At 37.2% G+C, this 27,344-nt stretch overlaps 1 protein-coding gene and 1 pseudogene across 1 annotated transcript; both read right to left on the reverse strand.

Moving 5' to 3' along the window:
• Nucleotides 1-1,801: 1,801 nt before the first annotated feature.
• On the reverse strand, nt 1,802-10,023 carry LOC107753601 (alpha-ketoglutarate-dependent dioxygenase alkB homolog 3-like; annotated as a pseudogene).
• A 1,006-nt stretch (nt 10,024-11,029) lies between these two features.
• Nucleotides 11,030-26,137, reverse strand: LOC107753600 (very-long-chain 3-oxoacyl-CoA reductase-A-like). Its single transcript, XM_016569802.1, has 11 exons — nt 25,840-26,137; nt 17,256-17,302; nt 16,338-16,413; nt 15,004-15,111; nt 14,611-14,675; nt 14,477-14,521; nt 14,122-14,156; nt 13,572-13,653; nt 13,139-13,204; nt 12,198-12,347; nt 11,030-12,111 (listed from the first exon to the last, which is right to left on the reverse strand). Exons 1-11 carry the CDS (start codon nt 26,015-26,017, stop codon nt 12,004-12,006), a joined length of 960 nt encoding a protein of 319 aa, XP_016425288.1. The 5' UTR covers nt 26,018-26,137; the 3' UTR covers nt 11,030-12,003.
• Nucleotides 26,138-27,344: the final 1,207 nt, after the last annotated feature.

Consider the following 27,344-nt stretch of genomic DNA (forward strand, 5'->3'; position numbering starts at 1 on the left):
GGGTGAGTAAATCATGGGGTAATCTTCATTTTTGGGTGAACTATCCCTTTAACGTTCAATTGATACAGACTTATTTTACAATCTTTTAATTAACTTTTTGAAGCAGCAAAGTTTTGATTTAAACAAACAGAAATCTTTCAAAATTCATACAAATATTCTCATTTGTGTTTCAAAGGTGAACAAAAGTTATATTCGTTTTAAGGATGAGGATGACAGACTTTTCATTTTTGGGTGAACTATCCCTTTAAATGCGAGTGCAGGATATTTTTCTCCCCAAGAGCTCAATCCTGACAGTTGTTGCGTACGCTACTTACCCTAACCAAACAGATCTCCCTGCACACTCTGGGAATGAAATTTATAACAATTTAACCGGAGTGGAAAAATAATGGCCAATGATCCCATTACACAGCGAGGGTCTCTGCATTCCAGAACAGAAGCAGCATTTCCCTGTGCAGGTCGGGCTTTATGGGTAAGCTCTGAAAGGCGTTGCATTGCCAGGCGAGCAGAAAGGAACACCAAGAAACTCAAATGAAAGAGCTCCGACAAATCACTGGAAGTCACATGAAAGAGTACGGGATTTACGGTTTGCAGTTTCAAAACATTTTGAAGTTCTCTGGATAATATCTGCTATTGAGATGTGCTGCCAAAACGACTGCTATGTTCGATAGCGTTCCCATATTTAGGAATATTGTCTTTAAAAGGGTGACCTAACAGCCCCATATCTGACCTTTGGGCCTTGTTCACCCCAGAGATGAATATGCAACAATTTAAAAAGACACTCAAGAACATTTTAAACTGCATGTTATATAATATTTGTGTATGAACTAAGAGCATTTTCTTTGATCGCATTTCTGGCTCAACTGACAACAAAATAACGTGGTCCTCGTCTTTTGAGGTTGGTGGTGACAGAGACAGCCATTCAGCTCTTAACCAACCACACACGGATTCGACCATGACTCATCAATAATGAGAAGAGGCTAGCAGTCAAGTGTATAGCTTACCAACCATCTGCACAGAGAAAACAATCTGAGAGCTGCAAGTTGTAAAAAACAGACGTCTAGGAAAGACTGGCAGCCCTTCAAAATATAATAAAGCTCATAACCTCATTGAAAAAAAAGGACGAAAGGCTTACTGTGATTTGTTACCTCAGTAATAAAATGTTTTACATCACATTTGTGCAATTTTAATTATTAAATTGTTTTTAAACACAAAAGACATACACCATGGTTCAAAAGTTTAGAGTCAGTAAGATATTTTAAAGAAATTTGTATTTTTATTTAGCAAGGACACATTAAATTGATTTAAAAAAGTGACCGTAAAGACATTTATAGTATCACGATTTCCACCAAAACGTTTAACATTGATAATAATAATAAATGTTTCTAGAGCATTAAATCAGCATATCGGAATGATTTCTGAAGGATCATGTGACACTGAAGACTGGAGTAACGATGCTGAGAATTAAGCTTTGCATCACAGGATTTAATTTTATTTTAAAATATATTAAAATAGAAGACAGTTATTTAAAATTGTAATAATATTTCACTGCGTTTAGAGTATTTTTGATTAAATAAAACAGCCTTGGTGAGCATAAGAGACGTCAAAATCATTTAAAAAACCTTACAGACTACAAACTTTTGGACGGTAGTGTAACCAACCCCATAATGACACTGAACAAATGTTTGTAATTCAGGTTTATTCACCACAAGCTATAAATGAAAAATTGCACAACATATAATATTTAAACAGCAATTTACCTAGAAAAAGAGCCTTTGGGGGCCGTAACTGAAATATGGGCCACTTGGCACTGCTTTTTTGACGTATATTCTCCAAACATCGTAAACAAGTAATACCAATAACATTAATTTATAACATAAGCAATTTGTGGACAATTGCTGTGAGAAAAGAATCATTTAAGTAAACAAACATGCCATCATAGCCAGACAAGCTTATCATTGTTCAAGGTCTTTGATCAAAAGTGAACTATCACAAGTAAATAAATAATTAAACTGAACAGAATGGATATGCGTTTAACAGTATACTAGTGCTCTGTGAATGAGACAGACCTCTCCAGATCTGGTCAAACCTGTGGTCTCTTCGTCTCTTCTCCCAGTGATCACCTCACAAATCTCCCACTGGGACACTCTGCTCTGGGTATATGGTGCGAAATGTGAGGTTTATCCGAGGCCCGCGGTCATGGTACTCCTTTGCCACCTGGTGCTATTTAAAAAGCATTAATAATGTTAAAACCACACTCACAACAAGGCAATGTAACCATTGGACAAAGTTAAAAGAGGTTAATCAGACTCCAACTGGCCTTGGCGTTCACCTCGAAAGACAGCGGTGATGCATGATGTGTATTAAATAATTCAAATATACGATTATACATTGTGTCATGTATATTTGTACTGACAGATCATAAAGAATGTAGCTTTACTAAGCAAAAGCGGTATGTTTACATACACAATTACAATGTTGAATTGGTGTCCGCTGTTATATTTTTGACCCAGAAAGACCCTTTGACAGTTATGTAACAGCTTTTAAAACTTATAAATATTTTGTGTACATTTTAAAGGCAACTGCGAACAGCCATACATGTGGGGTTAGTTAGCTTTATTTTGACAGGTCAATGTGAGTTATGTCAACCTAATAAGATCGTCTCAAAGCTTTTTGGCGCAATGCGGGAGTGACCTTTCTTAAACAGTTTTCAGATGTCGCCATAAAATGTTCTTGACCTTTCTCCGTTCTTTGTGCCTCACCAAAGGCCTGCGGTTTGTCTTGGAGTCGGAATCCAAAAACAACTCAAACAGAACAAAAATAACTTCCAGCAGGTTTTTGAAATGAAATTACAAAAGTGCAAAAAATGGCTAAATATCCCTGTTAAATGAATACACAAAAATGCACAAAAACGTTAAATGGAATTTACAAAAATGCACAAAAGGTAAACAAACCCATTTAAACAAAATTACAAACATGCACATAAATAATAAAAAAAAGATCAATAAAATAAAAGAAAATGTAAAAATAACCTGTTAAATTAAACTACAAAAAAGTACAAAAATGTATCAAAATCATTTAAATGAATTTACAAAAATGCAAAATACACCTGTTAAATTATAAAAATGTACGAAAATGTAAAATAATGTAACATTTTTTTACAAAATGTAAAATAACCTGTTAAATGAAATTACAAAAAAGTACAAAAATGTAAAAGCTGTTAAGCAAAATTACAAAAATGTCAAAAACAAACAAACAAAAAAACATTTAATTACATTGGGCAGTTTCTTAGTTTTGTGAATAAAGTTCATAAGTCATCATAGCACTACCAAATGATTCTATTATTTTACGACTATATGTCAATACTATCATCATATTTAACAGAGGTGTGTTTGCGGTGAAAAGAGTGACTATTATGACTTAATTTAAATGAATAGCATTGCTATTTTACAGAATTAAGCCCCCAGTCAAACTAAATTACAAGTACGTAGTGAATAAGACGCAGGTTTCTGCTCTGATATCATATGCTTTGTGAGTTCTCCCCATTGTGTGTAGTATTATAAGTGCAATGTTTTGCAAAGCCTTTCTTGGAAACACTGTCCGCTTCAGTATGCTGTGAAGAAACACATTCGCTTTCCCCCTTCACACTGTTACACATCAGCAGAAAACAGCGTTTGCACTTAACGCTCTCGATGGCGAACAGTGTGACCGTTCCAGATCATCTCTACCACATGTGATCAGTTTTCCAGAACAGACTCGAGCCAAAACAAAGGAACACCATCTCCACCCCTCCACATCGATTTAGCTATTTTCAGCCTTTCTTCACAGTCTGGCTTATCATCAGCGTTCAGAAGAGTGTTAACTAGCATCTTAACCACTCACATTAGACTAAACAAGAGCTCCTGCCAGTTCTTAGTGAGTCACATTGAATCTTTAAGATACACACAGTGTAAAAGTTCTTGCGAAGAGGCTAAAATGATTGTTAGATTTACTGATGGACATTATCAGTTTACACTATCCAAAATACCAGTGAAATCTTTGTAGTTGCTTTTTCTGCTGCCATCTGAGCTTGTGTTGAAACTTAGCATGGTTTGCCTATTCTGTTGTAATTACCAAAATCATAGTGACAGCAAACACTTTCTTCAGAGCAGTTAAAAGTGACATACCTGCCAGTCCGTCTGCGTACAGCCTTCCATGAGCAGGAGGGTCCCGTGGGTCAACGGGATGCGTATGCGCTCCACATAGGTGTAGTCTCCTTTGTCTTCCTGAAACGCATACACAGAATCTACCCTGACCTCTAATTCAACTTATATTCATTCTTCAAACAATCTTAAAGGGGTACACAAATTAATAGATATTTTTGATGCATTCTGACTGCTCTCTGACCCTCCCATAGACGGCAAGGGTACTACCATGATCAACGTTCACCCTAGCGCCATTTTGGAGAGTATAAACTGAACGTAAACAGCGTATGCTATTCTGTGTCAGCCGCACCACACGGATACGTTTTCTACGTTGTTTGTGCTTTGATTTGAACGTAAAACAACATATCCGTGTGGTGCGGCTGACACAGAATAGCTGATACTCTCCAAAATGGCGCTACGGTGACACGGAGGAGACGAATTGTTGAATAAAATCTTTTTTTTTTTCTTTTGCGCACAAAAAGTATTCTCGCAGCTTCGTAATATTACGGTTGAACCCCTGATGTCACATGGATTATTTTACCGATCTCCTTGCTACGTTTCTGGACGTTGATCGTGGTAGTACCCTTGCTGTCTATGGGAGGGTCAGAGAGCTGTCAGAATGCATCACAAATATCTTAATTTGTGTTCAGAAGATGAACGAAAGTCTTACAGGTTTGGAACAACATGAGGCTGAGTAATTAATGACAGAATGTTCATTTTTGGGTGAACTATCCCTTTAAAATGACTCAATTACAACAGCCAGAAACTTTCATTAACATCATCGGGCTTCTGGTAAAAGTATTAACATTTGCAATTTTAAAACTAGGGATGCGCTGATATTAAAATTCTAAACGGTACTGACAAGTCAATAATGATTTTCATGTTAAAGCCAAAAACGGGAAAAATGGCAGACATTAATATTTTTTAATAAATGAAAATTTGAATTATTTGCTACAATAGAATTAAATTCAATTATCAGATATATATTAAACATCCGATCATATTAAATTAAATATCCAAACATTACATTTAAAAGTTATTAAATTATTAGCATTTTTAAAGATTAACTTTACTAGAAATATATTAAATTAAATATCCAATATCGACAGATATCTATAAATTAAAAATAAAAAAATGGATAAATGACAGACATTAAACTTTTTAATAAATTAAAACTAAAATAAAATGCTACCCTAGAATTAAATTAAATTAAATAGCCAATCTATATTAAATATCTGATTATATTAAATTAAATATCTGAACATTACATTTAAAAGATTTAGTTTACTAGAAATATATTAAATTAAATATCCAATATTGACAGACATCGATAAATAAAAAATTAAAATTAGTATTACAAATTAAAAATGAACAAAATAAGAAATATTACCACTGTAATATTTCACTGTAAAATAAAAAATATATAATAATAATTATAATAATTTTATTTAACAGCACTGTGAAATTACAAGACTAATATCTTCATTTTTGAATTGTCAAATGTTAAACCATTGAGTTTTTAAGCATATAACCACAGGAAGCACTTAAAGCTTCTCTTCTGTTGACAACAGCTGCCAACCATAATCTGCATACTGGTTCTATTATGATTAAACACAGCCCTAAGATACTGTGCATCCAAACACTATAATTCCCCTTATTTAAACCATAGCATGACTGTGACAGGAAGTTACACATTGGCACACTCACAGGAAGTGGCTGCTTTCGGAGACTGAACACTCAAGTGTCGCCCAGACTCGAAGAGGCGATGACGGGCTGGGGTCCTAATGACGGCTCGCTGTCACTGTGCCAGCCAATGCTGTCTTTACCGTCCCGGTACAGATTACACAGCAATGAGTTAAACGTGTGGCCGCTCTTCTCCTCGACAGCCAGACGTAAAGTGGTGAGAACTGGATGCCACTGTAATAAGAGAAAAACATGGTTCACTTTACACATTGATAGATGTAATTTGCCATATGGAACAGCGATATACCTGAGCATTGGCCTGCACAGTGGAGCGTGAATATGTATATGGCAGCTCTCCATACCAACAAGTGAGTCTGGGTTCCTCATATGCATCACCTGAAGTGCAAAACATATTGAATATGAAGTATGTTCAGCTATATGTGCTTTCAATACTGCTTAACATGTATTGGGGTTTAAAAGATAATTAAAGGGATGGTTCAACCAAAAATGAAAAAAAAAAATCTTTCTGAAGTACAAGCAAATGTTAACCTAATGGCAATTGCCAAATGGATTTAGCATGTTGCTATGTGGTTTCTAGACTGTTCTGGGTGGTTATTTACTATCCCTACCTCAAACAGATTTTATTCACCTGTCTTATATTCTGGAAGATGTAAAATCATATTTCAAAATGCTTCAAAACGAATAGCACATCTCTCCTCAACAAACCGCCTTGATCTTCAGCAAACCAAATAAGGGCTGAAAGCTTGTGGAACCAGAACTTATTTGTCAGAACGATCTTGATCAGTCACAGTCAAACGTGAACTGCTCTTGGTCCAAAGCAAATGTTTAAACATTTGGTATATTTGGGACTTTTTCAAATAATGTCGGTCCTGGAGAAGGTAAACAGATGAGGGAAGAGGGAGGCAGTGGCATTCCTGCCAATTTACTGATGAAGAAGGACTGGAAAATGTGAGTCATTTTGGGAAGAGCACTTTGTGAACACGTGAGTGGGACAGATGCAAAATGTCATCATGTGTGCGCAAAAACATGCTTATTTTGATTCTTCTGTTTTGGTTTTCTCACATTAGCACAAAGGCTCAACATATGCTCATATACTACTGGAAAATAATATTTTTGCTGCTTGTTCAATTTACATCTTTAAAATAAGCAACTTAATTTCATTGTTTTCTCCACTTATATAAGTTTACTTCATTCATGTTGGGACTGTTGCAAAAAAATTCTGTGTGGTAAAGTTATTTGAAAAATAAGACAAACAAAAGAAAAATTGAGCAAATTTTACTTGTGCACTACACCCCATGTTATGGTGCTTTTTTAACCCTATAAAGCCTACTGTATCATATTTGATATTTGAACATGATTCAATCTTTACTGAAAAAAAAACATGCAGTACACAATCTACTTCATCTGACTGATAGTTTATACCTTTTCATCAAGTAAAAGGCCTTTTAGTGTAATTGTAATAATGCCTCCCTTCAGTTTGTGGTTCACATGTCATTTTGTTGTGAAATCTCTACTAACTTTTATGAAGTAAACATAAGAATAACTTTTATATTGTTAGAAATATTTAAAGACAAACCCATACTAGTCTGAAGCAACTTTTACTTGATTATCCATACATTATCTTTTAGAAAATTCTTGTTAAAATGTGAATATCAAATATGATACATCTTGAGAAACGTCAGCTCTCAATCATAATTGTATCGCATTGTGCCCCCACATTGAAAACTATAGAGCTTTGATCGTAGAACTGAGCATTTAAATATCATCTTACTAAGACATATTAGTGGAAGATACTGAGTGACAACTGATATTTATATGATATTTTATGTAAGTAGTCTGTTATAGTGTTATAAAGATCCCATTGATTTACATAACAAGCCATCAAAATTTCATCTGATGTTTTTGGTCATATAAATATATAAATATCAGCAACTGCACTGAATTGTGTACTATAAGACTAATATATCAAATATGATACAAAACATAAAACACACTAAAAAATTATATGATATATATATAATTTGTATGATTATTATTTTCTATGTCAGACTAAGGGTTACTCTCAGACATAATCTCCAGTCCACTAAGAGGTTAAAACACTATTTTGTCCCCTCAATTTACAGTAACTCAACATGCAACCTACCCATCATCCTATAATTAGTCTTTTGTGACCATGGCAGTGCAGTGAGCAGCTTGCTAAACATCCAGTCAGCCTCCTCCTGCTGTAGAAATCCCGGTATGAGTCTCAGTCTGGACGGAAAAACAGTAAACAATTACTTTAATGAAGGACATTTTTTATTCTAGGCCACTTTCAATCGGGGTGTTCTTACCTGGACACTCCAGTAGGCCCTTGACTAATCTCAAAGTCAGCGGCATTTCTGAGAAAGAGAAGAAAACAACACACTGGATATACACGGTGTGTCAATCAACAGGTTTTATTGCTTGAAAGTGCCCCGGACTGAGTCACTCACTCGATCACTTTCTCCGCAGGAATCTCTCTGATGGGCTAAAAAAAAATAGGATAAATTGAAGACTACTGTCCTGTCCAAAAAAAACAACAAAAAAACAGCATATCATAGCAACAAAATGGTGCTTACATCAGCTGGCTGATGGAACTCAAATGATCGTGGTCCATAGTTCCATGAACCTGACACTGACTGGACATCTTGAGCTGAAACTCAAATACTCTTAATTTAATGAGCCACTTGGAATTCACACTAATCACTGTAACAAAATTAAGAGAAGCAGAAAACAACACACTGGTATACTGTACTACACCTATATTGTTTTCCCCTGAAGTCTATTTATATGAATAATATAATAATAAAAAGGCATGTAATTTAGTTTTAGATGACCTTTGAAACAGACTCTGAGTCTTATTATTTAATAAGTGAATTAAACACACTGTTTTTGCTAATTGTACCTTTGAGATATCTATACGTCAGTTACCTCTTTATGATGATTGTACTGGGTATTGGCATAGTTATTCCAGGGTTCTTTTGAACAACGAATTTCTATGACTTTCATGACTGTGCAATCATTTTTTTAAAAATAATTTAAACAATCATTTAATTTAAATAGAAAATAAATTATTTAATGAAGTTTCCAATACTTTTTAAGATTTTATGAATTTACATGACTTTTCAACTATTTCGTTACTGCATAAAGATTTTTGAAAATCATTTAATAATTTAAAATAAAAATTCTGAAAGATAATAGTAATAACTTCCTTAGTAACTTCATTTAAATGGAAAAGCATTTATTTGATAGTTTCTTTTAAGTCGTTCATTACTTCTACTATTAAAATTATTTAAATATTTACAGTAAAAATCATAAAAATAAAACCATTTATTTAATCATTCCATGACTTTTTGTTTTCCAAAATTGAAATGATTTTCATTACTTTTGCACATTATTTTCTATGACTGTAAAAACAATGTTATTCAGGTCAGGACTAAGTTGTGGAATCTCAAACAGATGTTAATATATGACAACAAAAGTATTATTATTATTATTTAATTATTTTGTGACATCTTTAACGTTTGCAGTAGGAGTGTTTTAATAGTAAAATTCTTGTACAGTTGGCTGTTGTGGCTTGTGAAGAGGTTTGGCCCAGGAGCCCTGGACTCTCGCTCGCTGCCTTTTATCACTCATCAAAGCTTAAAACCTATCTGACAAGACAAAACATATGATGTCTGTGGCCTTTAATACCTTAGAAGGACAAAATGTATTTATTTATTTTTTACGTTTTACAAATGACTACAGAAGGAATTTGCTGCCATCTTCAGGTAATTTTTAGTATATCACTCAGTAAAAGATAGCGCTCAGATTTCATGGAATATATGACTATGGGTCAGTTTCTAAAACCAATCTTTCCAAAAATGTATATGAGCACAGAGAACCATATTATAAAACGCATAATTATATTTGATGTAAATAGACTTATGACATCTAGTATACAATTTGCACACTTCCCAGACTGAGACACAGTTTTTACGTTTTCAATCAAGTTTTAATAACCTGACAGCGTTGTCACAAAAATGTGCAACTTAAACAATACTTACACACATTAGTTTCGAGGCGATTTATCTCATTTAGCAAAGCGTTGAACATTTGTGTAATAGATACACAATCAGTTCTGGTGTTCGGCGAACCGTGTCCGTGTTACTACAATGACCGGCGAAAATACTTCCTACGGAGACGATCTTCTTCTGTAAGTACACTGATATATGAACATGAACATGTATATAATATACATCAAATATGTGTACAATACAAATATAATATTGTGTATTTGTTTAAGATGAACTAGATATAAGACTACTTCTAGTAGTTTTCCAATAGTACAACTGCAATTATTTATAAACTATTTAGAATAGTTTAATCTTTAGAATTATTATAATCTAGCAACCTAATTACTATGAATTTAAATTAAGGCACTAGGCAAGGTATTTTAATATCTATTTAATATTTAATACCTTATAATACAAAATCAACACCTGTATTCAGGTGTGTGTACAAGGATGATTACGTCAGGCCTTTGCTCTTTTTACAAGGACAGATCATTTTGATTGTAGACCAAAAAGGTAGATTCGTTTTTAAAAAGTAGTTTTAAAAAGTATAAGATGACTGCATAACGCTTGGCAAATATTTAAACTTAGGGGCTTTATTGTATGATTGTATAAATATAGATTGCAGCAATCGTTACGTAATTTAATTACAAAATAAATGTAACGGCAATACGTTACAGTTACTGAGAAAAAATGTGCAATTAAATTAGTTACTCATGAAAATGTTGATTGCATTCATAAATTTGTTTCAAGAGAAATTAATTTCCTTGTAGTAAATTTAATTCTGTAGGTTTTGGTGTTCTGTTCTGTAAAATATTTGTTAAATCATGTAATGTTTCAAGAATAACATAGCATGCATCTATATATTTCTGCCTTGAGTACAAAAAAAAAAAAGTATCAGAACCCTTAAACTTCTTTTAAACCATCATGATTTAATGTAAATAGATCAGTGTTGAATTAAGGCCAGTCGTATTAGAAGTCTCTTTGTAACATTTGAAATCTAAATCCAACAAAAGACACAAAACCATATGCAGCATCATAAAATTTATTAAAAAAAGACAAATACAAAATCAATACAGAAATCATTTTTATTAACTAACAAGATTTCAGATTGTCATGCATCAGTAAAGCAGCACGTGGTGCTCCACTCTTCAACACGTCTGGAATAAGAACATTCAAGTTTTAAACCAGGGGACGACTAATGAGGTTTAACCACCTGGACTTTGCACTGGTCCGTAAATAATCATACAGAGATCTAAGCTATGGATGTATTCCTCAAATCCAGCTTTGGATGAAACCCAAAACACTCGGGTGACATTCCACCACACCTTTAAGTCTTCAGTGCATGGAGAAAATCATGTAAACCTGTATTAGATCTCCTTTCAATAAACGTGACCAAGTTTTATATTCTATAAAAAGGCACAGGTTTTAAATAAACCAAATCTGACCGGTAAACTCTGAAAAGCCTGAAAAAGGCCAATGTACAAAAATACACTTAAATCAAACCTTTGGTTTTAGATTGATACAGTACAAGATCCCAAAATAGCCACTATAGATTTGCTTAATATGTTAACTTAATGATAAGAAAGGCCAGCACCCATTTATCACTCATCAGAAGGTCTAAGGCATGAATGCAAACTAGTTATTGGCAGTTAACAAGAGTGCAAACATATAGTCCCAGATAAAAAGAAAATGCATAATTAGTAATTAAATAAATATAAAACACCATCACCATATAAATAACCCTCTGCTTACAACAGCAGTGGACACAAAACCCTCCCGACACACAAGAAGATTGGTCTCCATTTCTGGCAACCAGCAACAAGTCAACAATAATGAGTCATTGTGGAACGTGAGCATGTCCAGATATTTATCCAAAGAGAACAAAAACACACAACATTTAACACACAAAAAAAAATACATTACGTAACAGGAAGCACTTCAAAGATATGAGATTCAAAACGACTCCAAGTGAATCTCAAATCTCAGTACATGTGTTTTGTAAAACATCTCATCCAGTTTGGTTTCCATCACACAATGTCCTCAACCTATCGCAGCTTTCTCCTCCTGAGGTATCCGCCGCGCTGGGCCTTGTTCATGCGCAGGCCCAGGTAGAGGACCAGCTTGATGGGGGCCAGAACTGTGATCACCCAGCCCTGTGGGACACAAAGATAAGAAGGTTAGGGAGAAAACATGGTCAATGTATAAAGCACTGCTGGATGAGATGTTTAGGCTGTCGCACCATGACGGCGTGAGGGAAATAGCCGTTGGTCTGGTCTTGCAGTCCCACAGTAGTCAGTTCAGCAGCTACATAGCGTTCAGGGGTGGGCTTGTCCAGGGTAGGCTTCCTGATCCTCGTCATCTTGGTAGCTACAAAGAAAGGCAGCACACTCTGGTGACAGAAAGATTTGATGTTATTCACGAAAATGTTCCGATTTCTGACTAAAAGAGCACTTTAGGCTGGCTGGATCTGACAAAATCTTTACTATTCATATCCGATAGATATAAACAAAAACCTTAAGAGTCAACAAGACAAAAAAACAAAAACTTTATTAACTAATTAGTACAGTTCTTGGTGTATTTATTTACTGCCCTCAACAGTCTCTTGGTAACTGATGATGTATTTACACTACCATTAAAAAGTTTGGGGGCAGTAAGATTTTTAATGTTTTTGAAATAAGCCTTTTATGCTCACCAAGAATGCATTTAATAGAAAATTCTGTAAAAATTTTAATATTTGGTATATAGTAATGGTACATGGAAATAGTAAAATTACTTTTGTAATTTAATATATTTTAAAAAGTAATTTATTCCAGAATAAACTCCAGTTTTTAGTGTCACACGTTCCTTCAGAAGTCCTTCTATAATGCTGATTTGGTGCTCAAGAAACATTTGTTATTAATGTTGAAAACAGTTGTGCTGCTTTATATTTTTGATGGAAACAGTCATACATTTTATTTAGGGTTCTTTGATAAATAGAAAGTTCAAAAGAACATTTTTTTTTTTAATTGACACCTTTTACGGTTTTATTTCTTTACTCTCATTGTTTATTTAACGGATCCTTGCTAAATAAAAAAAATTAAAAAAAAATTTAAAAATACAAATTACTGACCTGAAACTTTTTAACTATTATGTATTTAAAAAACAAAACACAATCATTTAATTTAATGCTGGTTGTCTCACCTGGATGATGATCCCTTTGCACTTGTACTCTGCTTGAAGTCCAAGAGAGAAGAAGTCCACAAAAGCCTATAGAAAGATGACAAGTAAAAATCAACCTCAAAAAATAAATAAATAAATAAATAAGACTAAAAATAAAACCAATAATTTCTAAATGCAACATGTAAATTAAGGCATCATAACATTATAGTACATTATAGAGTACAGTATAGCGTTATTTAATTAGTGTTTTTAAAAATTCTGTTTAAGTGAGCGTTAAAAGACAGCAAATGAAAATGAGCACTATTAAATATCCAATATCAACTGATACAAATAATAAATAAATACATTTAATAACTTGACTTTAGATTGTTCAGTACTAACAACTTGAAAAGTTTTTTTCTGAAACAATTATGACCACTGATATCTCTGGGAAGTATATTGTGAAGACACTCGCCTTGGTGGAAGAGTAGATGGTCAAGAGTGGGACGGGGAACATGCCACTGGCAGAGGAGATATTGAGGATGACACCCTTAGCTCTGCAATGAAAAAAAAGCTAACTTTATTTCAACTAATCACATTTGACATTGGCATCAAATAGGGTATATTTCCAGCTGTGGAAACCTGAAAGCCGCCGTCACCCACTGTACTTCAAAACTCACGTCTAATGATGGTCGCCATGTGTGTTGCCATGGCACCAGCTTTCTCATGCAGTACCCCTGCAGCCGCATTAGAGTGCTGGGGAGTGCAGAGGGTTGGACCTATTTGTACAAAATTTGCCCAGCTCCATTATAGGCCCCCAGAGTTGCATGTGACTCAGCAGCAGCCAATGGGATCAGTGCATTGTTGCTTTTCAATTTCACATAAAGAGTGGGAGGGGAACAGGAGGGGAGGGGAAAACCCTGTTTTTAAAAGCTGCACTGAATTCCTTTTTAGTGACAGCGGCTGTGTTAGGAATTCCAGTAAGATGCTGGAAGGATGTTTTTATATTGTACACCAGGACTCACCTTGCCTCCATTCTGGGCAGCACCAGACGAGTCATCTGGAGAGAGAAAACAGGACAAAAAAAAACGAGTTCTCACATGCTCCAAAATAACTTGAGACAACATAAAAAATCTGAAACACTAATATATCACTCCTGCATTAGAGAGAAAGGGAGTGAGAGAGAGAATGCGTGGGTGGTGAACACGGGGAGCGTTGGTGGAGATCAGCAAAACACAGGGAGAGAGAACAGGTACAACAGTAGGAGGAGTACAACAAAGCGGTCACGTTGCAGTACTTTTAAAATTTGAATTTTGAATTTTCAAAATTACGAATTCCGAAACCCTTCAGCAGCCCAATATGTTGTCTGTGTCTACTTACTTGGCACACTGAGGTGATGTTGACATTGATCATGTTGGTGATGAACTGCGAATGGAAATTAACAGGTGAATATTTCTTAACAACAATGGCTTCTAATAATTAAACCTTCCATCTCAGACAAAGAAATTACTCACGTTTTCCAAATCAGGGATGTGGAGGAAGAATTCAGGGTATGGATATGAGATTCCCACATTGTTCACTATGAGACAAAAATAGAAAATCAGATATGGTTGAATATGACTGAGATTTTGCATCTGAAATAAACAAGTTTTAAGAATCACCACTAGGTAGCGATAAAGCATCAGGAATGAGACGTGAGCTCTAAACGACATAGTAAAAAAAAAAACTATCACGATTTCATGTGAACAAAAAAAAAAAAACCCTTTGTGAGAAGATGAGGCCAAATAAAAGAGGTTTCAAAGCAACACTGACAGAGAATCGTGAATGAAAGTTGTGTGCGTGTCGGCTTTCCGACAACTTTGAGGTTTGGGTTACTTACAAGATGTAATGACGTAAAAGAAACTTACCAAGGACTCCAATCTCCAGTCCAGCAAGACCCTTTTCGATTTTAGGATAGATATCAATCTGACCGTAGTCCACCGCGATGGTTTTTGTTTCCACATTATATGCGCTTTCTGTAAATAGAGACATAAAAGACACTTATTGCAAAGAAACAATGCAAATGCTCATCGTTCCAGCTGCAGACATAATATTGGCATTGGAGAACTGTCCAAGATCAGGCATCCCTGCTATTGCTGCGGTTCTAAAAATAACTTCTCTGGGACTTTGCCCATTGCACCAAAACACAGATTTCTGGTCAGCAGGGGGCACTGCGTACCAAAGAAAGGCTGTCGGAGGAACTTCTACATCTCCCCTCCCCTCTGCTTGTTTGAGGTGCCTGCAGCAATTAGAATTTATTGTCCAAAGGCTCATTTGTCTAAACACTGTTCCAGTGAGTTATGAGAGGAAAATTCCTCTCAGGTCTCGCAGCAAGAAGCGTTTTTTTTTTTTTTTTTTTAAATCGAAGGTTTATTTTAAGAACAAGAATGCACATAAATTTTGGCCAGGGGGCTTGTGGGATACCGCTCTGGGTGACTTCTAATGCAAATGTGAGGTTTTGCCATGCAAACTAACTAACTGAAATTAATTAAATAAAAATAGTTAGCTTATTCAAAATATTAATACAAACTATAATAGTAAATAAATAGTACTTCGCACAATAATTAATACAACACACAATATTAACTTTACTAATAACCATTATATGATATGATATGATATATGATATTATATTAGATTACAAAGACTAGCTTGGTCCATAGCATATGAAGAGATAAAGCAGAAATTGCTTTTACACAGATAGCCTCAATGCCTCAAATGAATGATTGACGGAAACTTCATTTCAGGTGATTGTACGGGAAACAATATCGGTTGTGATCCTTCACACGTCTGATTGGTCTAAACGGTAGATGTTTGGCCATACAGCACTCAGGGGACCAGTGACAGGCTGAAGGCCCAGACTGAAGAACCTTCATGCTACATGTATATCATCCGAGCAATTATCTAGCATCTAAAGAATTCACATTTACTGGAACAGGGAAGGCAAACAGTGGTTCGGCCCTATTCTGAGAAGTTTCGTGCATGACCCCTGGAGCTCAGCGAGGACCTTTGACTGTGCACTCCTGCCAGGCTGCATCAGCTCTCCGCCCAGTCAGTGAACCAGGCCCCCACCCTGCCTCTTAGGCCAGGGCTAAAAATAAACCCAATTTCATTAACATCAGGAGGACTGTCTGTCATTCACAGAGATGAGCACTGCGGTTTGCGAAAACACACACACACACACAGACGGCCAAATACTGACCGAGAGACTTTGCCACGTCGTCGAGCTTCTCCTGGGAACGGCTGATGAGCATCATGGAGAATCCTCGTCGAGCAAGCTGAGAGAGAGAAGATAGTTTGAATCACCTCATTTATGAGAACTTTTACTTTAAGAGAAATATTGCAAAGCATTTGTTAACAGTTGCCATTAAAACATCTCATAAAAGTGGCCCATGTCAGCTTTGGCCGTTTTCATGGTAAAAACCATACTTGAGTTAGTATTGGAATATAAAATAGAACATTTGACTCATATTTTCCTCAGAATTCTACAACTAAATATGGATTAACTGGATTTCAACTGTATCAACATAATATAACTTTTTAGAGAGGCGGAAATATTACCATATAATATCTGACAGACAATAAGCACTGACAAAATCTAAAATTTTTGTTAAGATAACAAAAGGTTAATATCCTCTCCTAAGGTTAATACGTAAAAACAACTAGAAGCAAGCTAGAAGTTACTTGATTTCACTGAAAAATGTAAACATTGTGTTGTTTTCAAAACATTTTCTGAATTCTGACCAGCCCAGCACAGCAACAGTGGCTCAACCAATGGCGTGGGTTTAGGGGCGGGGCTATTTGTTTGTTTGACCAATGAGGGGAGTGTTTGAGGGAAACCTGTTTGAAGACAGTAATTCTTTTTCACAAATGTGGATTACTCTCTTTACTTTTAACTGTTAAGAAAAAGCTAAAGACGAAGCTGAATGTTAACTTCAGGAGCGAGCAGTGACATGAAAGAACGGCTTTTAACTGTACGAGTTATGTGAGGTAACAGGTCTTTTTCCACCAGCAGTCTTCTAGTCACCCTCCTTCTCTTGGCCTCAGAGTGAAACCTCTGTCTTGTGATGAGTCACTGTGCTTTCCATGGAGCGAAGAGATAAATAAGAGAAACCCTTACCTCCTCCGCATAGGATTTCCCAATCCCATCCGTGGCTCCCGTCACAACTGGAAAAAGGAGAAAGAAAGAGACAGGATCAGTGTTTGCGGCAGCTTAATTACTCATTTTGCAACAAAAACAAACTTGTCAAATGGTAAATTTGGGCAAAGTTTACTCAGATAGACCAAGTTCAAATCAAAACAATCCTACACCTGCCAAACTGCCATCTAAGGGAAGATCAAATTAAAGGGTGTCATTTTAAATAATGTTAAAGCACTACTATATTTCAGCTTAATACATAAAAACTGTTTAAAGTAGCAATTTGTAGGTTGATTTCCCTGAAAAGCGTAAGTACTGACATTGAGAATCCCAACCAGGGGTGCGTTTCCCAAAAGCAACTATGGTCGCAAGTTCCGCCGTTACCAATAGAGTTCAGTGGAAATTAGTTACCACCATAGTTAGCCAATGATGCTTTTGGGAAATGCACCCCAGCTCAACATGGTAACCCTGGCTCAAGTAATGGGCCTAAGGCAGAGCTATCAGTTCAACCAATGGCAGATGATAGAAGTATTAATCATTTACTTCAGCCTCATTTCACACAACACAACGGTTATTTCTTAAAACTACAGTGCATAATTTTTTATGTTAAAATACTCTTAGCCTAACATGTGAAGGTAACAATAGGCTAAACAAACCATTTCTATGTTAATGTCCTCAAAGTGTAAACACTTACTTCTTGTGGCATTTTCAAAGCATTTGTTGTTTGAGAATCACGACAAGCCCAACATGGCAACACTGGCTTGTATATCTCAGCTTAACACATTAAAAAAATAAAAATATATGAAAGCCATTTCTAGGTTGATTTCCTCAAGAAGTATAAATACTGTGACTAAGGCATTTTAAGAACATTTTTTGTCATTTTAAAATTCTGACCAGCAACACTGGCTCAACCAATGATGTGAGTCGGGGGTGTGGCTATCAGATGGGAGACAGGTTTGAAAACAGTCATATTTGACATTCCATTTAGTGACTCTAGCGGCACAGAAATGACACCCTTCACATTTACAACCATTCGTTGAGAGCCAAACTATGTTTTTAGTGACCATAAATCCACCTAGAAATCTGACTTTGAATGAATTTGCCATTAACAAGTCTTTTTTTTTTTTTTTTACTTCTATAGCACTTCACTCTGACCTAAAAACAGCTTGTAGTCTGACCAGACACATACTATAAAATATGACTAATAATTACTAGTAAAAAAAATTACAACACTCAACAGAGGCCCAATCTCAATGTCCCATGATGCTCTTGTTTTGCAAAACGTAGAAATACAAAAAGCGAGCATTAAGACACAGTGTGTGATGGCTGATCAAAGAGTGGCATGGGCAGTGGTCATTCGCAAGAACAGGGCTGTGGGGGAGAGTGGGGGGGTTATGACGTCTGTAGAGCACGACAGCACAGGAGGGGTGAGGAGGGATCCTGGGGGCTGCTAAAAATAGAAACCAGAGGGAGAAGGGGGGTGGAGGGGGGAATGGGAGACTGCGCAAAGTCAGATGTGGGTAGAAAGTGAGAGAGCACGACAACAGGAGTGAGAGCACTGGAACTAAAGACAGAAGGAACAAAGGACAAAGTGATTCACAAGCTCCTTTTCAAATTCATCCTGAGAATGAAGCACATCCTAGTTTGTCTTAATGGAACAAACTACATTAAAGAGATAGGTCATGTCAAAATGAAAATTCTGTCATTTACTCGCCCTTATATGTCTTTCTTTCTTCTGTAGAATAAATATAGTTTGAGGAATGTCTGGGTCCATACAATTGAAGTCAATGATCACCAAAACTGTCTGACTGTCAACATTCTTCAAAATACCATATTTTGTGATTTGTAGAAGAAAGTAATTCAGGTTTTGAACAACACAAGCGTGAGTAAATGACATTATTCATTTTTGGGTGAACTATCACTGAATAACCGCAAAGAGATTGTGAGGATATGGCTGAAGAACAAAACTCATTATGAACATCTAAAATACTGTACATACTTCCTTCGTTTGATTAAAAAAAACATCAAAATTTAGTCACAAATCCTTCAAAAAGACAGAACAAACAGTAAAATGCTCTTGGAGGCATTCTTGGAAACATTCCTCTTTCACAAAAGATGTGGCACGTGTTTCACATTTTCCCTAAACTTGAGGAATTCCAAGCTTAAAGTTAAAGAGTGTGCACATACACCAGAACACTTCAAACATGGAGTGAGAAGGGCTTGGGGACAATTCCAAGAATTCCATGCAAGGACAAGAACATGTTCTGCCACATTGTGGGCCATCAATCCATCGCTATAGTCATAAACCATCAAAATTTGACACATAATCCAAGACTCAACATCTAGATTACTTAGATACCTGGGGAGCATTCTGGGAGACGATTTTAATGCATGAGACTGATCATAAATAAACAGCCGCCTGTCAAAACTATCCCACAGAAACACCTAAATCTGTGACAAACCATGAAGATGCATGTAAGTAGCTACAATATGAAAGCCACCGATGCTTGATACTTCTGTGAGCATGAGTCTTTTGTTAGCATGAACATGATTAAAAAGCACAAAACAAATGTATAAAAATAGGCCCAGAACAGCCCCCTTTGCAAGCGAGATGGCACGAGCAGTCGTGCTCCGGTACGTTCACGAACAATACGTTCAGAAATACGGAGCCGCACAGGCGCACTGGCCCTCCTCCGACTCAATATTCCAGCGCTAAAAAAAGCAGCCGAGTGAGTAAAAATAGATGCCTCGTCTGGAACAGCCGCAGCACTTGAATACCAACAAGATGCTGCCCGCTCACCCTCAATCTCTCTCTGAATCCCCCAGCAACCCAGCTCATTGTAGAGGCCTCGGGGAAAAAAAATAAAAAGCTGACCGATTCTTATGGAACAGGGATTTTATGCTTGCAGCGGAGGACAGTCGTGAACGAAAACAGTGCTTACGGGCTCAAAAAAAGCATCGGAGGCCAGTGTAGTGTAATTAAAAAGAGGGATGAAGGGAGATTCAGCCGTCCACATTCAGACCGCTACTGTATGCAATCTGTCGCATCACTCTCTCTCTCCCTCCATGAATGAACCGTTACCGTTTTTGGCTCCGGTAGCACTGCAGAATGCTAACACCTCCGCCCACTCCCCCCAAAGCAGCATCGTGCTTTAAATAGCACAAGCCAGTCACATGGCCAGCAGGAAAAACTACACACCAGAGCAGTTCAGCACCCAAAATAGCATCTATACTCGGATAAAGGTGGATTGAAGAAGAAGAAAATGTGGGGGTGAGACGGTACAATATCAGAAATAGCAGCAAAAAGTCACATGCCTGCCAAAAAAAAAGGTGAAAAATCAATAGTTCTCCTCGCTACCGTCTCCTGCTTGAAAAAAAGTCATTCGAACAGAAAAGGGCAGAAATAATTCAAAACACCTAAACATAGAGCTGGTATATTTTTGGACGCCGGTGCGGAGGTAGATGCTTTGTTTTCCTAGCGAGAAAACGCATTGCCGTTAAATTTGTGCAAAAGTAACACCTGTCACGGACGACTGAGGTAAAAGTACTGGATGAACTGAGTGGCTTATTCAGGACACTAGAGAACATTCACATTTTTATTCAAGGCGCGCAGCTATATTGTGCTTAATATTAGCGCATTGTAAAAAGAAAACTAAAACAGGATCTACACCGTTAAAATGAGTGCAAATAGTAAATTTATTGGTAGAAACTGAATTATAATAAGATTAAATTAAACGTAGACTTTTCAATTTTTTTGCAAATCTCACATTGTGTTTGAATGTTAGCACATTGTAAACAAGAAAAATGGTAGGCTATCCAAACGGTTAAAATTAGTGCAAAGTGTCTTTTTTGTTGTTGTTAAATGTGTTTTGTCAAAGAAATGCAACATACTAGAGGCCTTTCACATTTTTTGTGAACTGTGACTGTGCTTGATATTGGCACACTGCAAAAAATAAAAATTTAAAAAAGAAAAACGGCATCTAAACAGTTCAAATTAGTGCAAATAGTGCCTTCTCTGGTTAAAACCGAATTAAAATTGTGGCCAACGAGATCCAATTAAACGTATGCTACACGCCGTGCCTCACGATAGCAGGTCGGAATGGGATGTGAATTGTAGGTGTAACGTTAAACGCCAGATGGAAGATTTCCTTTTCCAGGAAATAAATAAATAAATGGAGTCGAGTCGTGACAGAGAAGAGAAAAAGGGAGGGTGGGGGCTCGCAGAGGGCGAACAAACAGATTCGGGAGGGGGGAGAGGGGCTCTTAGTGATGGAGACGGAGGGGATGAGCAAGAGATGGAGGATGAAGATAGGCTTAGACAGAGAGAGGCGGAGGGGGGTAGCAGTTCTACCCAGCATCCTCGGTTCCGGCACGTGGCAACGAGCGTGTTAGTCACATGAACGGCAGCGTTCCCTTTGAAGCCCCCCCCACCTCTTCAAAGCCCTCCCTTGAACACAAGAGCCAGTCACACTCTGTCATCATTCACAGCTCACAAGGGCTCACACATTCACAAGTTGCGCAGTCCGCGTTCACTCTCTCACACGCACCAGGGAATACGTTTCATTCACATTGTCCCCTTTTAGCTAGCATGAATGGGCTAACGGTGCTATTCACAAAGTTGTGCGTTCACAATCAGCAAGAACAAGAAAGTTGAGCGTTAGCTGTATTGTAAGTCAACATGCTGCCAAGTTTCACCCGGATTGAGAAAAGCCTAGGCCAGAGCGGGTTTTAAACCGAAAAACTCCTCGATTTGAATGTCAAAGCAAGTTTGTGTGACACAATCGCCCCCATCCCCATGAATGACTGCAGCTCTATTATATAACTGTGATTCTCAAACACATTTAGTGTTCTAAGGAAGGATGAAGTGAGCCACTGGAGGACAGGAGAGATGGGGAAGGGTGGGTGGGCGGTTGATGAAGCTCTAATTCTGGCTTCCTCATGCTTCTCGGTCAGCATCACAGAGAAAGGCCAACAGTACACTGCACCAGACACAAACTCAACCTGCTAGTAGGGGACCAACAATAGTAAGTCTCTCTCAACACATACAGAAACACACTGACGGACTGGAAAAGATAGTGGCTTCGTAATGTAATTTATGTTGCTGGGGTGGATGAAGTCTCTTCCTCAACATTCAAAGTTAAGTGTTCTGAAAAAGGGAATGTGACTAAACCGGTCAAGAACATGTCTGAGTCATATGTCACCCCTAAATTAAAAACAAAAAAACAAATTAAGCAATTATCGAAAATAAAGATTTATGATAATCATAAATTAATAATAAATGTATTTTCTCAGTTCAGGTGGAATAATATGCACAAATTACATAACATTAATATACACAATATCTTATTAAAAATAAAGTATTCTATTGCTTTAATACTATATTTAAATAATGAAATTAATAATAATAAATGTATTTTTTTTTAAATCACTACTGTAATAAGATTTTGTGGAAATATGTGCTTAATTGTCGCAATATCATAATGCAAAATAAATCTCCTTTTTCATTTTGAGGTGAAATGTGCTACTCAGACATGTATTAATTATCAGAATGAGATCTGATAATGAACCTCAGATGCTTATTGTCAAAAAAGTGATGTCATAGAACTAATTTAAAGGGGTCATATGATGCTGCTAAAAAGAACAGTATTTTGTGTATTTGGTGTAATGAAATGCGTTTATGCAGTTTAAGGTTAAAAAAAAACACATTATTTTCTACATACTGTACATTATTGTTTCTCCTCTATGCCCCGCTTTTCTGAAACGCGTTGGTTTTTACAAAGCTCATCGGTCTGAAAAAGCAAGGTGTGCTCACATCTGTGATTCCTTATAAAAGAATGCTGCCTGGGTTTCCTCAGTAATATGTATAATTTAATAATGCAGAGAGAGAGAGAGAAGCCACAGCTGACTAATAACAATGGTCTAAAAAAAGCCTGTGCTTCTACTGCTGCAAGAACATCATGCACAATAACTAAACCACTGGCTTACAACCTTTACCATAGCGGTGCAGTTCCCAAGACAGACACCAGGGGTCTCCCGTAAGCGACTCGGGCGAGGAATGCCTGGTTACTACAGGAACACCACAGGGCCTTTCTTCTCGGTTCTTCCTCATACATTCCTCTTTATGACTCACCTTCAAGGTACTGCAAATTCAGCACATTATACCTTCAAAAAACGTCATTTTATGATGTGACCTCATACCGTCAACATGCAAATGAACGAGTCTGTAAGATGAAGGAGAAGAGGAGGGGGAGACTGCAAACGTGTCAAGGAACAAGCAGTTACATTCATACCGACATGGAAAGAGTTTCGATATCTGGAAACAGACTCTTGCTCAACCTGACAAGACCTGTGCTTCTGGATCGGCAGGAAGAGGAACTAGTTTCCCCCTCCTATTCTCCACTTACTCACCTCCAACCTGTGAGTGACAGCACACGTTAAACTGAACGAGTCTGACTGGTACCCTGCTTTTTTAGTTTCAGGGAGTGGCATTCATCACCTCCATATTTGACATCACACTGACAGAATGTACGAAGGAAACCGCTCAAAACATGAAAGGGAGTGGTGGCGTCTAGTGAGCAAAGGGGTGATTCTTGCGAAACCTGCTGGGAAAATGTGCAGGTCATATTTCACTCCAAAATTTCCCCGAATTTGAATTGTGTTTATGCCTCTATTTGGTCATTTAGGGTTAATTCAAGAGGATTGGGAGGACATATACACACACACACACACACACATACATATACACATATATATATATATATATATATATATATACAAATATGTATGTATTTTTTTTTCTACGGATATTTTACTTGACCATTTATTTTGTGTGTGTTTGTTTGTGTGTATAATTGGAAAGCAAAATAAATGTTAAAGTAAAATATCAATTTATATTAAATGTAATAGGAGTAGGTTGGCAAAATATGTTTGTCTTGAAAAATAATGTCAGTGGAAAAAATATCCAATAATTATCAATAAAAATGCAAAATTAGAGCTCTAAAAAGACCTATAATTGGTTTGGTCACTAATATTTACCAATATTTTCCACTTTTACATTTAATTGGTTCTTAAACATCGTGTTTATCGATAAATGGCGCTAAATGTGGTAATAATAGCCACCGTTGACATGCATTCAGAACAACATTCTTCACAGATGATGTAACTGGCTGTATGAAGCATATCAAACAGTTAAATAGTTAATATTGGCTTTGAGGTGGAAAAAAATGGTCGCTTTTACTCACAATATAATTGCTTCTTTTTGGAGTGAAATATGAACATTTTATTAACAGGTGAGAATTATTTGTAAGTCGCTTTGGATAAAAGCGTCTGCTAAATGACTAAAAGTAAAGTAAAAGTAAAGGTGAGAATAACCCAAAAACCTAAAGGGCTGTCAGTTCAAACCTTTTAAGCGGCGATGCCTTCCAACCCATCTTTTATAAATAAATACATTTTATTTTAAATAAATAAATAAAATCATCGCACTCTACAGAAAATACTGCGACCCTCAAATCGCTTTGCATGTGCACTACCCAAGCTGACCGCTAGGGGCCTAGAACAGTGCACCTGCTGCCTAGGCAACATTCTAGGCAGTGAAAGACTAGGCATGATGAGCCATTTCAAAATCTTTAACAGTGTGATGAGTTTTGAAGTAACAGTATTGCAAGTGCGATTGCGTCAGGAGCAAATCTTCGCGCTGTACGTGAGGCTTTTGAACATTTACTCACACACAAGTCTCCCCTCACATGCCGCACGTGGTATGGACCCGCATTATAATTAAGATTGGCGTTTTAAACTGCGTCATGTTGCCAAAACCAACCTCGGTGCCCCAGCGAGGGGATGAAGCGGACAACACCGGCCAAAAAAGACATCTACTTAAAGACTAAGCCGCATTTTACCCACGAAACTGCCAAAGCGACGTGAAAAAGCGCGTTTGTCGGGACGCACATTGGCAAGCGCAGCCGGGAAACTGGATAACTGGGTCAGGCCAGGCACATACGATTCAGGAAAAACTTGAAATGCGAAAAATGAAAAACAGCCGAAAAAAGGTTGTATAATAATAATAAAAAGAAAATAAGCGTTTGAAATAAAATACAAGATTTGAGAATGATTTGTAACTCTAAACTTTAATCCAATTAGTCTATTTTCAAATATTTGACCGAATATATCGGATTTAAAAATGTCAGGCTGAAATACCTGAATGACTCAGAGTGACATGCTATCTGCGCATAATATATGAACGTATGGCGCAATCAGTCAACCTGAGACACACGTCGCCTCCATTGACCATACGCATAAAATACTAATGCCTCAATTAGTCTGCTTGATCTTAACGATTACAAATGTGTGTGAGTTATATAAACATTCGCTCTTAGTAAACGCTGACAAAAATGTTTTCAATTAACGTTACATCTGCTGCGCAAAAAGTTGAAATTATTAGCCCCCCATCTCCAAATCCCTGAAGTTCATCTTTATTTAGTTTAAGGCTGCGCCAAATGCGCACTACATTCATCCCACCCATGTCCTGCCAGCACAAGCTCTAATTCCCAACGCATGTCGTTCAACTTACCTGCCCATTTTCCCAATTTGGGAGAGAGTAAATCCCCGTTTCCCAGCACCCATATCCTAAAGCCAGTGATGATCTTGTACAGCAGCCACAGCGCCAGCAAGGCCGTGATAAGTGCACCGACCCAGAAGAGCGCTCTCTCGACAGGCTGTAGCGGCTCCACCACGTTAAACGACTCCATGTCTACGGCTGGCTGTGCGTGGTAAATGACCTGCAAACTTAGTCGTTATGCACTGCTTTAGAGCTTCAATGTGTGCGCCTCTTTATAAGCAGGTTGTGGCATCACACCCCTACAACTCCTCTAACATACTAGTCTATCCAGATTTAAGTGCACACCTCCCACATACTCCGTCGCCGCCCATGCGAGCCCACGTCCATCGTTGATTGGCCGAAACTCGCGTCCGTCAACCGCAACTTACCGTTGATTGGCTGTTGTGCGCGTCAATCACAAAGAACCCATTCTCATTCATTCGGTTGCCTGTTTCAATGGGGCGGACCGAAAACTCTTCTGAGTGAGAAGCGATTGGACAAACATTACGGTAACCTCCATTCAAATAATGTCATTGGTTGTGATTCAGAACGGGTTTTTCTGTTTCAGTCAGGGTTACGAAACCTCCAAACCCACGCTTCCAACGATCACCCCCCACACTATTTATGAATGAAGTTTGTTGCTCATTGGCCACAAGGGCTCCTGTTGTCCCGCCCCTACTGAGCAGTCAGTGAGAGTCTATTTGTCGACATGAACGCCAGTCACATTCATTCACCGGCGCTGTCACACCAATGAGTCATACTTTGGGAAAAAAAGACGGGCAAGCTTATTTGCTGCATTTTAGCTCAATAGGCACATGTATGAGTCAGTTTTCCATTTTCCTGACCATGTTTGTGTTTCCAAAACGATCCCCCCCCACACTATTTTATGAATGAAGTTTGTTGCTCATTGGCCACAAGGGCTCCTGTTGTCCCGCCCCTGCTGAGCAGTCAGTGAGAGTCTATTTGTCGACATGAACGCCAGTCACATTCATTCACCGGCGCTGTCACACCAATGAGTCATACTTTGGGAAAAAAAGACGGGCAAGCTTATTTGCTGCATTTTAGCTCAATAGGCACATGTATGAGTCAGTTTTCCATTTTCCTGACCATGTTTGTGTTTCCAAAAGTACATAAAACGTTCGTGAATAAAAGAAAACCGCGTGAACACACATTCCGCTTGTTTTCACAGTGTAAGACACAAAATAAAAACCATTCATGTATTTTGAATATTGCAAAGACATCGTATTTATACATACATAGATACATACAGAGTCATACAGTACATAAATGCTTTGCTGTATATTATGGATATACACATAACCAAGCAAAAACTAAGCCAAAATTACATATTAATTAACCTTGTATCATGAGTCATATTTGACAGCATTTTTACACGTTTTTGGGTGTGTTGGGGACGCAGTGTTTCTATAACATAATTAATTATAATTATAATTATAATTAATACATAAGCACCAATA

This window comes from Sinocyclocheilus rhinocerous, unplaced genomic scaffold (assembly GCF_001515625.1).
Source record: "Sinocyclocheilus rhinocerous isolate Xijiao unplaced genomic scaffold, SAMN03320098_v1.1 scaffold200, whole genome shotgun sequence".
NCBI classification, from domain to species: Eukaryota; Metazoa; Chordata; class Actinopteri; order Cypriniformes; family Cyprinidae; genus Sinocyclocheilus; species Sinocyclocheilus rhinocerous.

Coding starts and splice junctions, on each gene's coding strand:
- LOC107753600 (XM_016569802.1), bottom strand. CDS start 26,017: ATGGAGTCGTTTAACGTGGTGGAGCCGCTACAGCCTGTCGAGAGAGCG. Junction 13,654..14,121: donor CTGCCCAGAATGGAGGCAAG/GTGAGTCCTGGT, acceptor TTTTCATTGCAG/AGCTAAGGGTGTCATCCTCA. Junction 13,205..13,571: donor CCATCTACTCTTCCACCAAG/GCGAGTGTCTTC, acceptor ATCTTTCTATAG/GCTTTTGTGGACTTCTTCTC.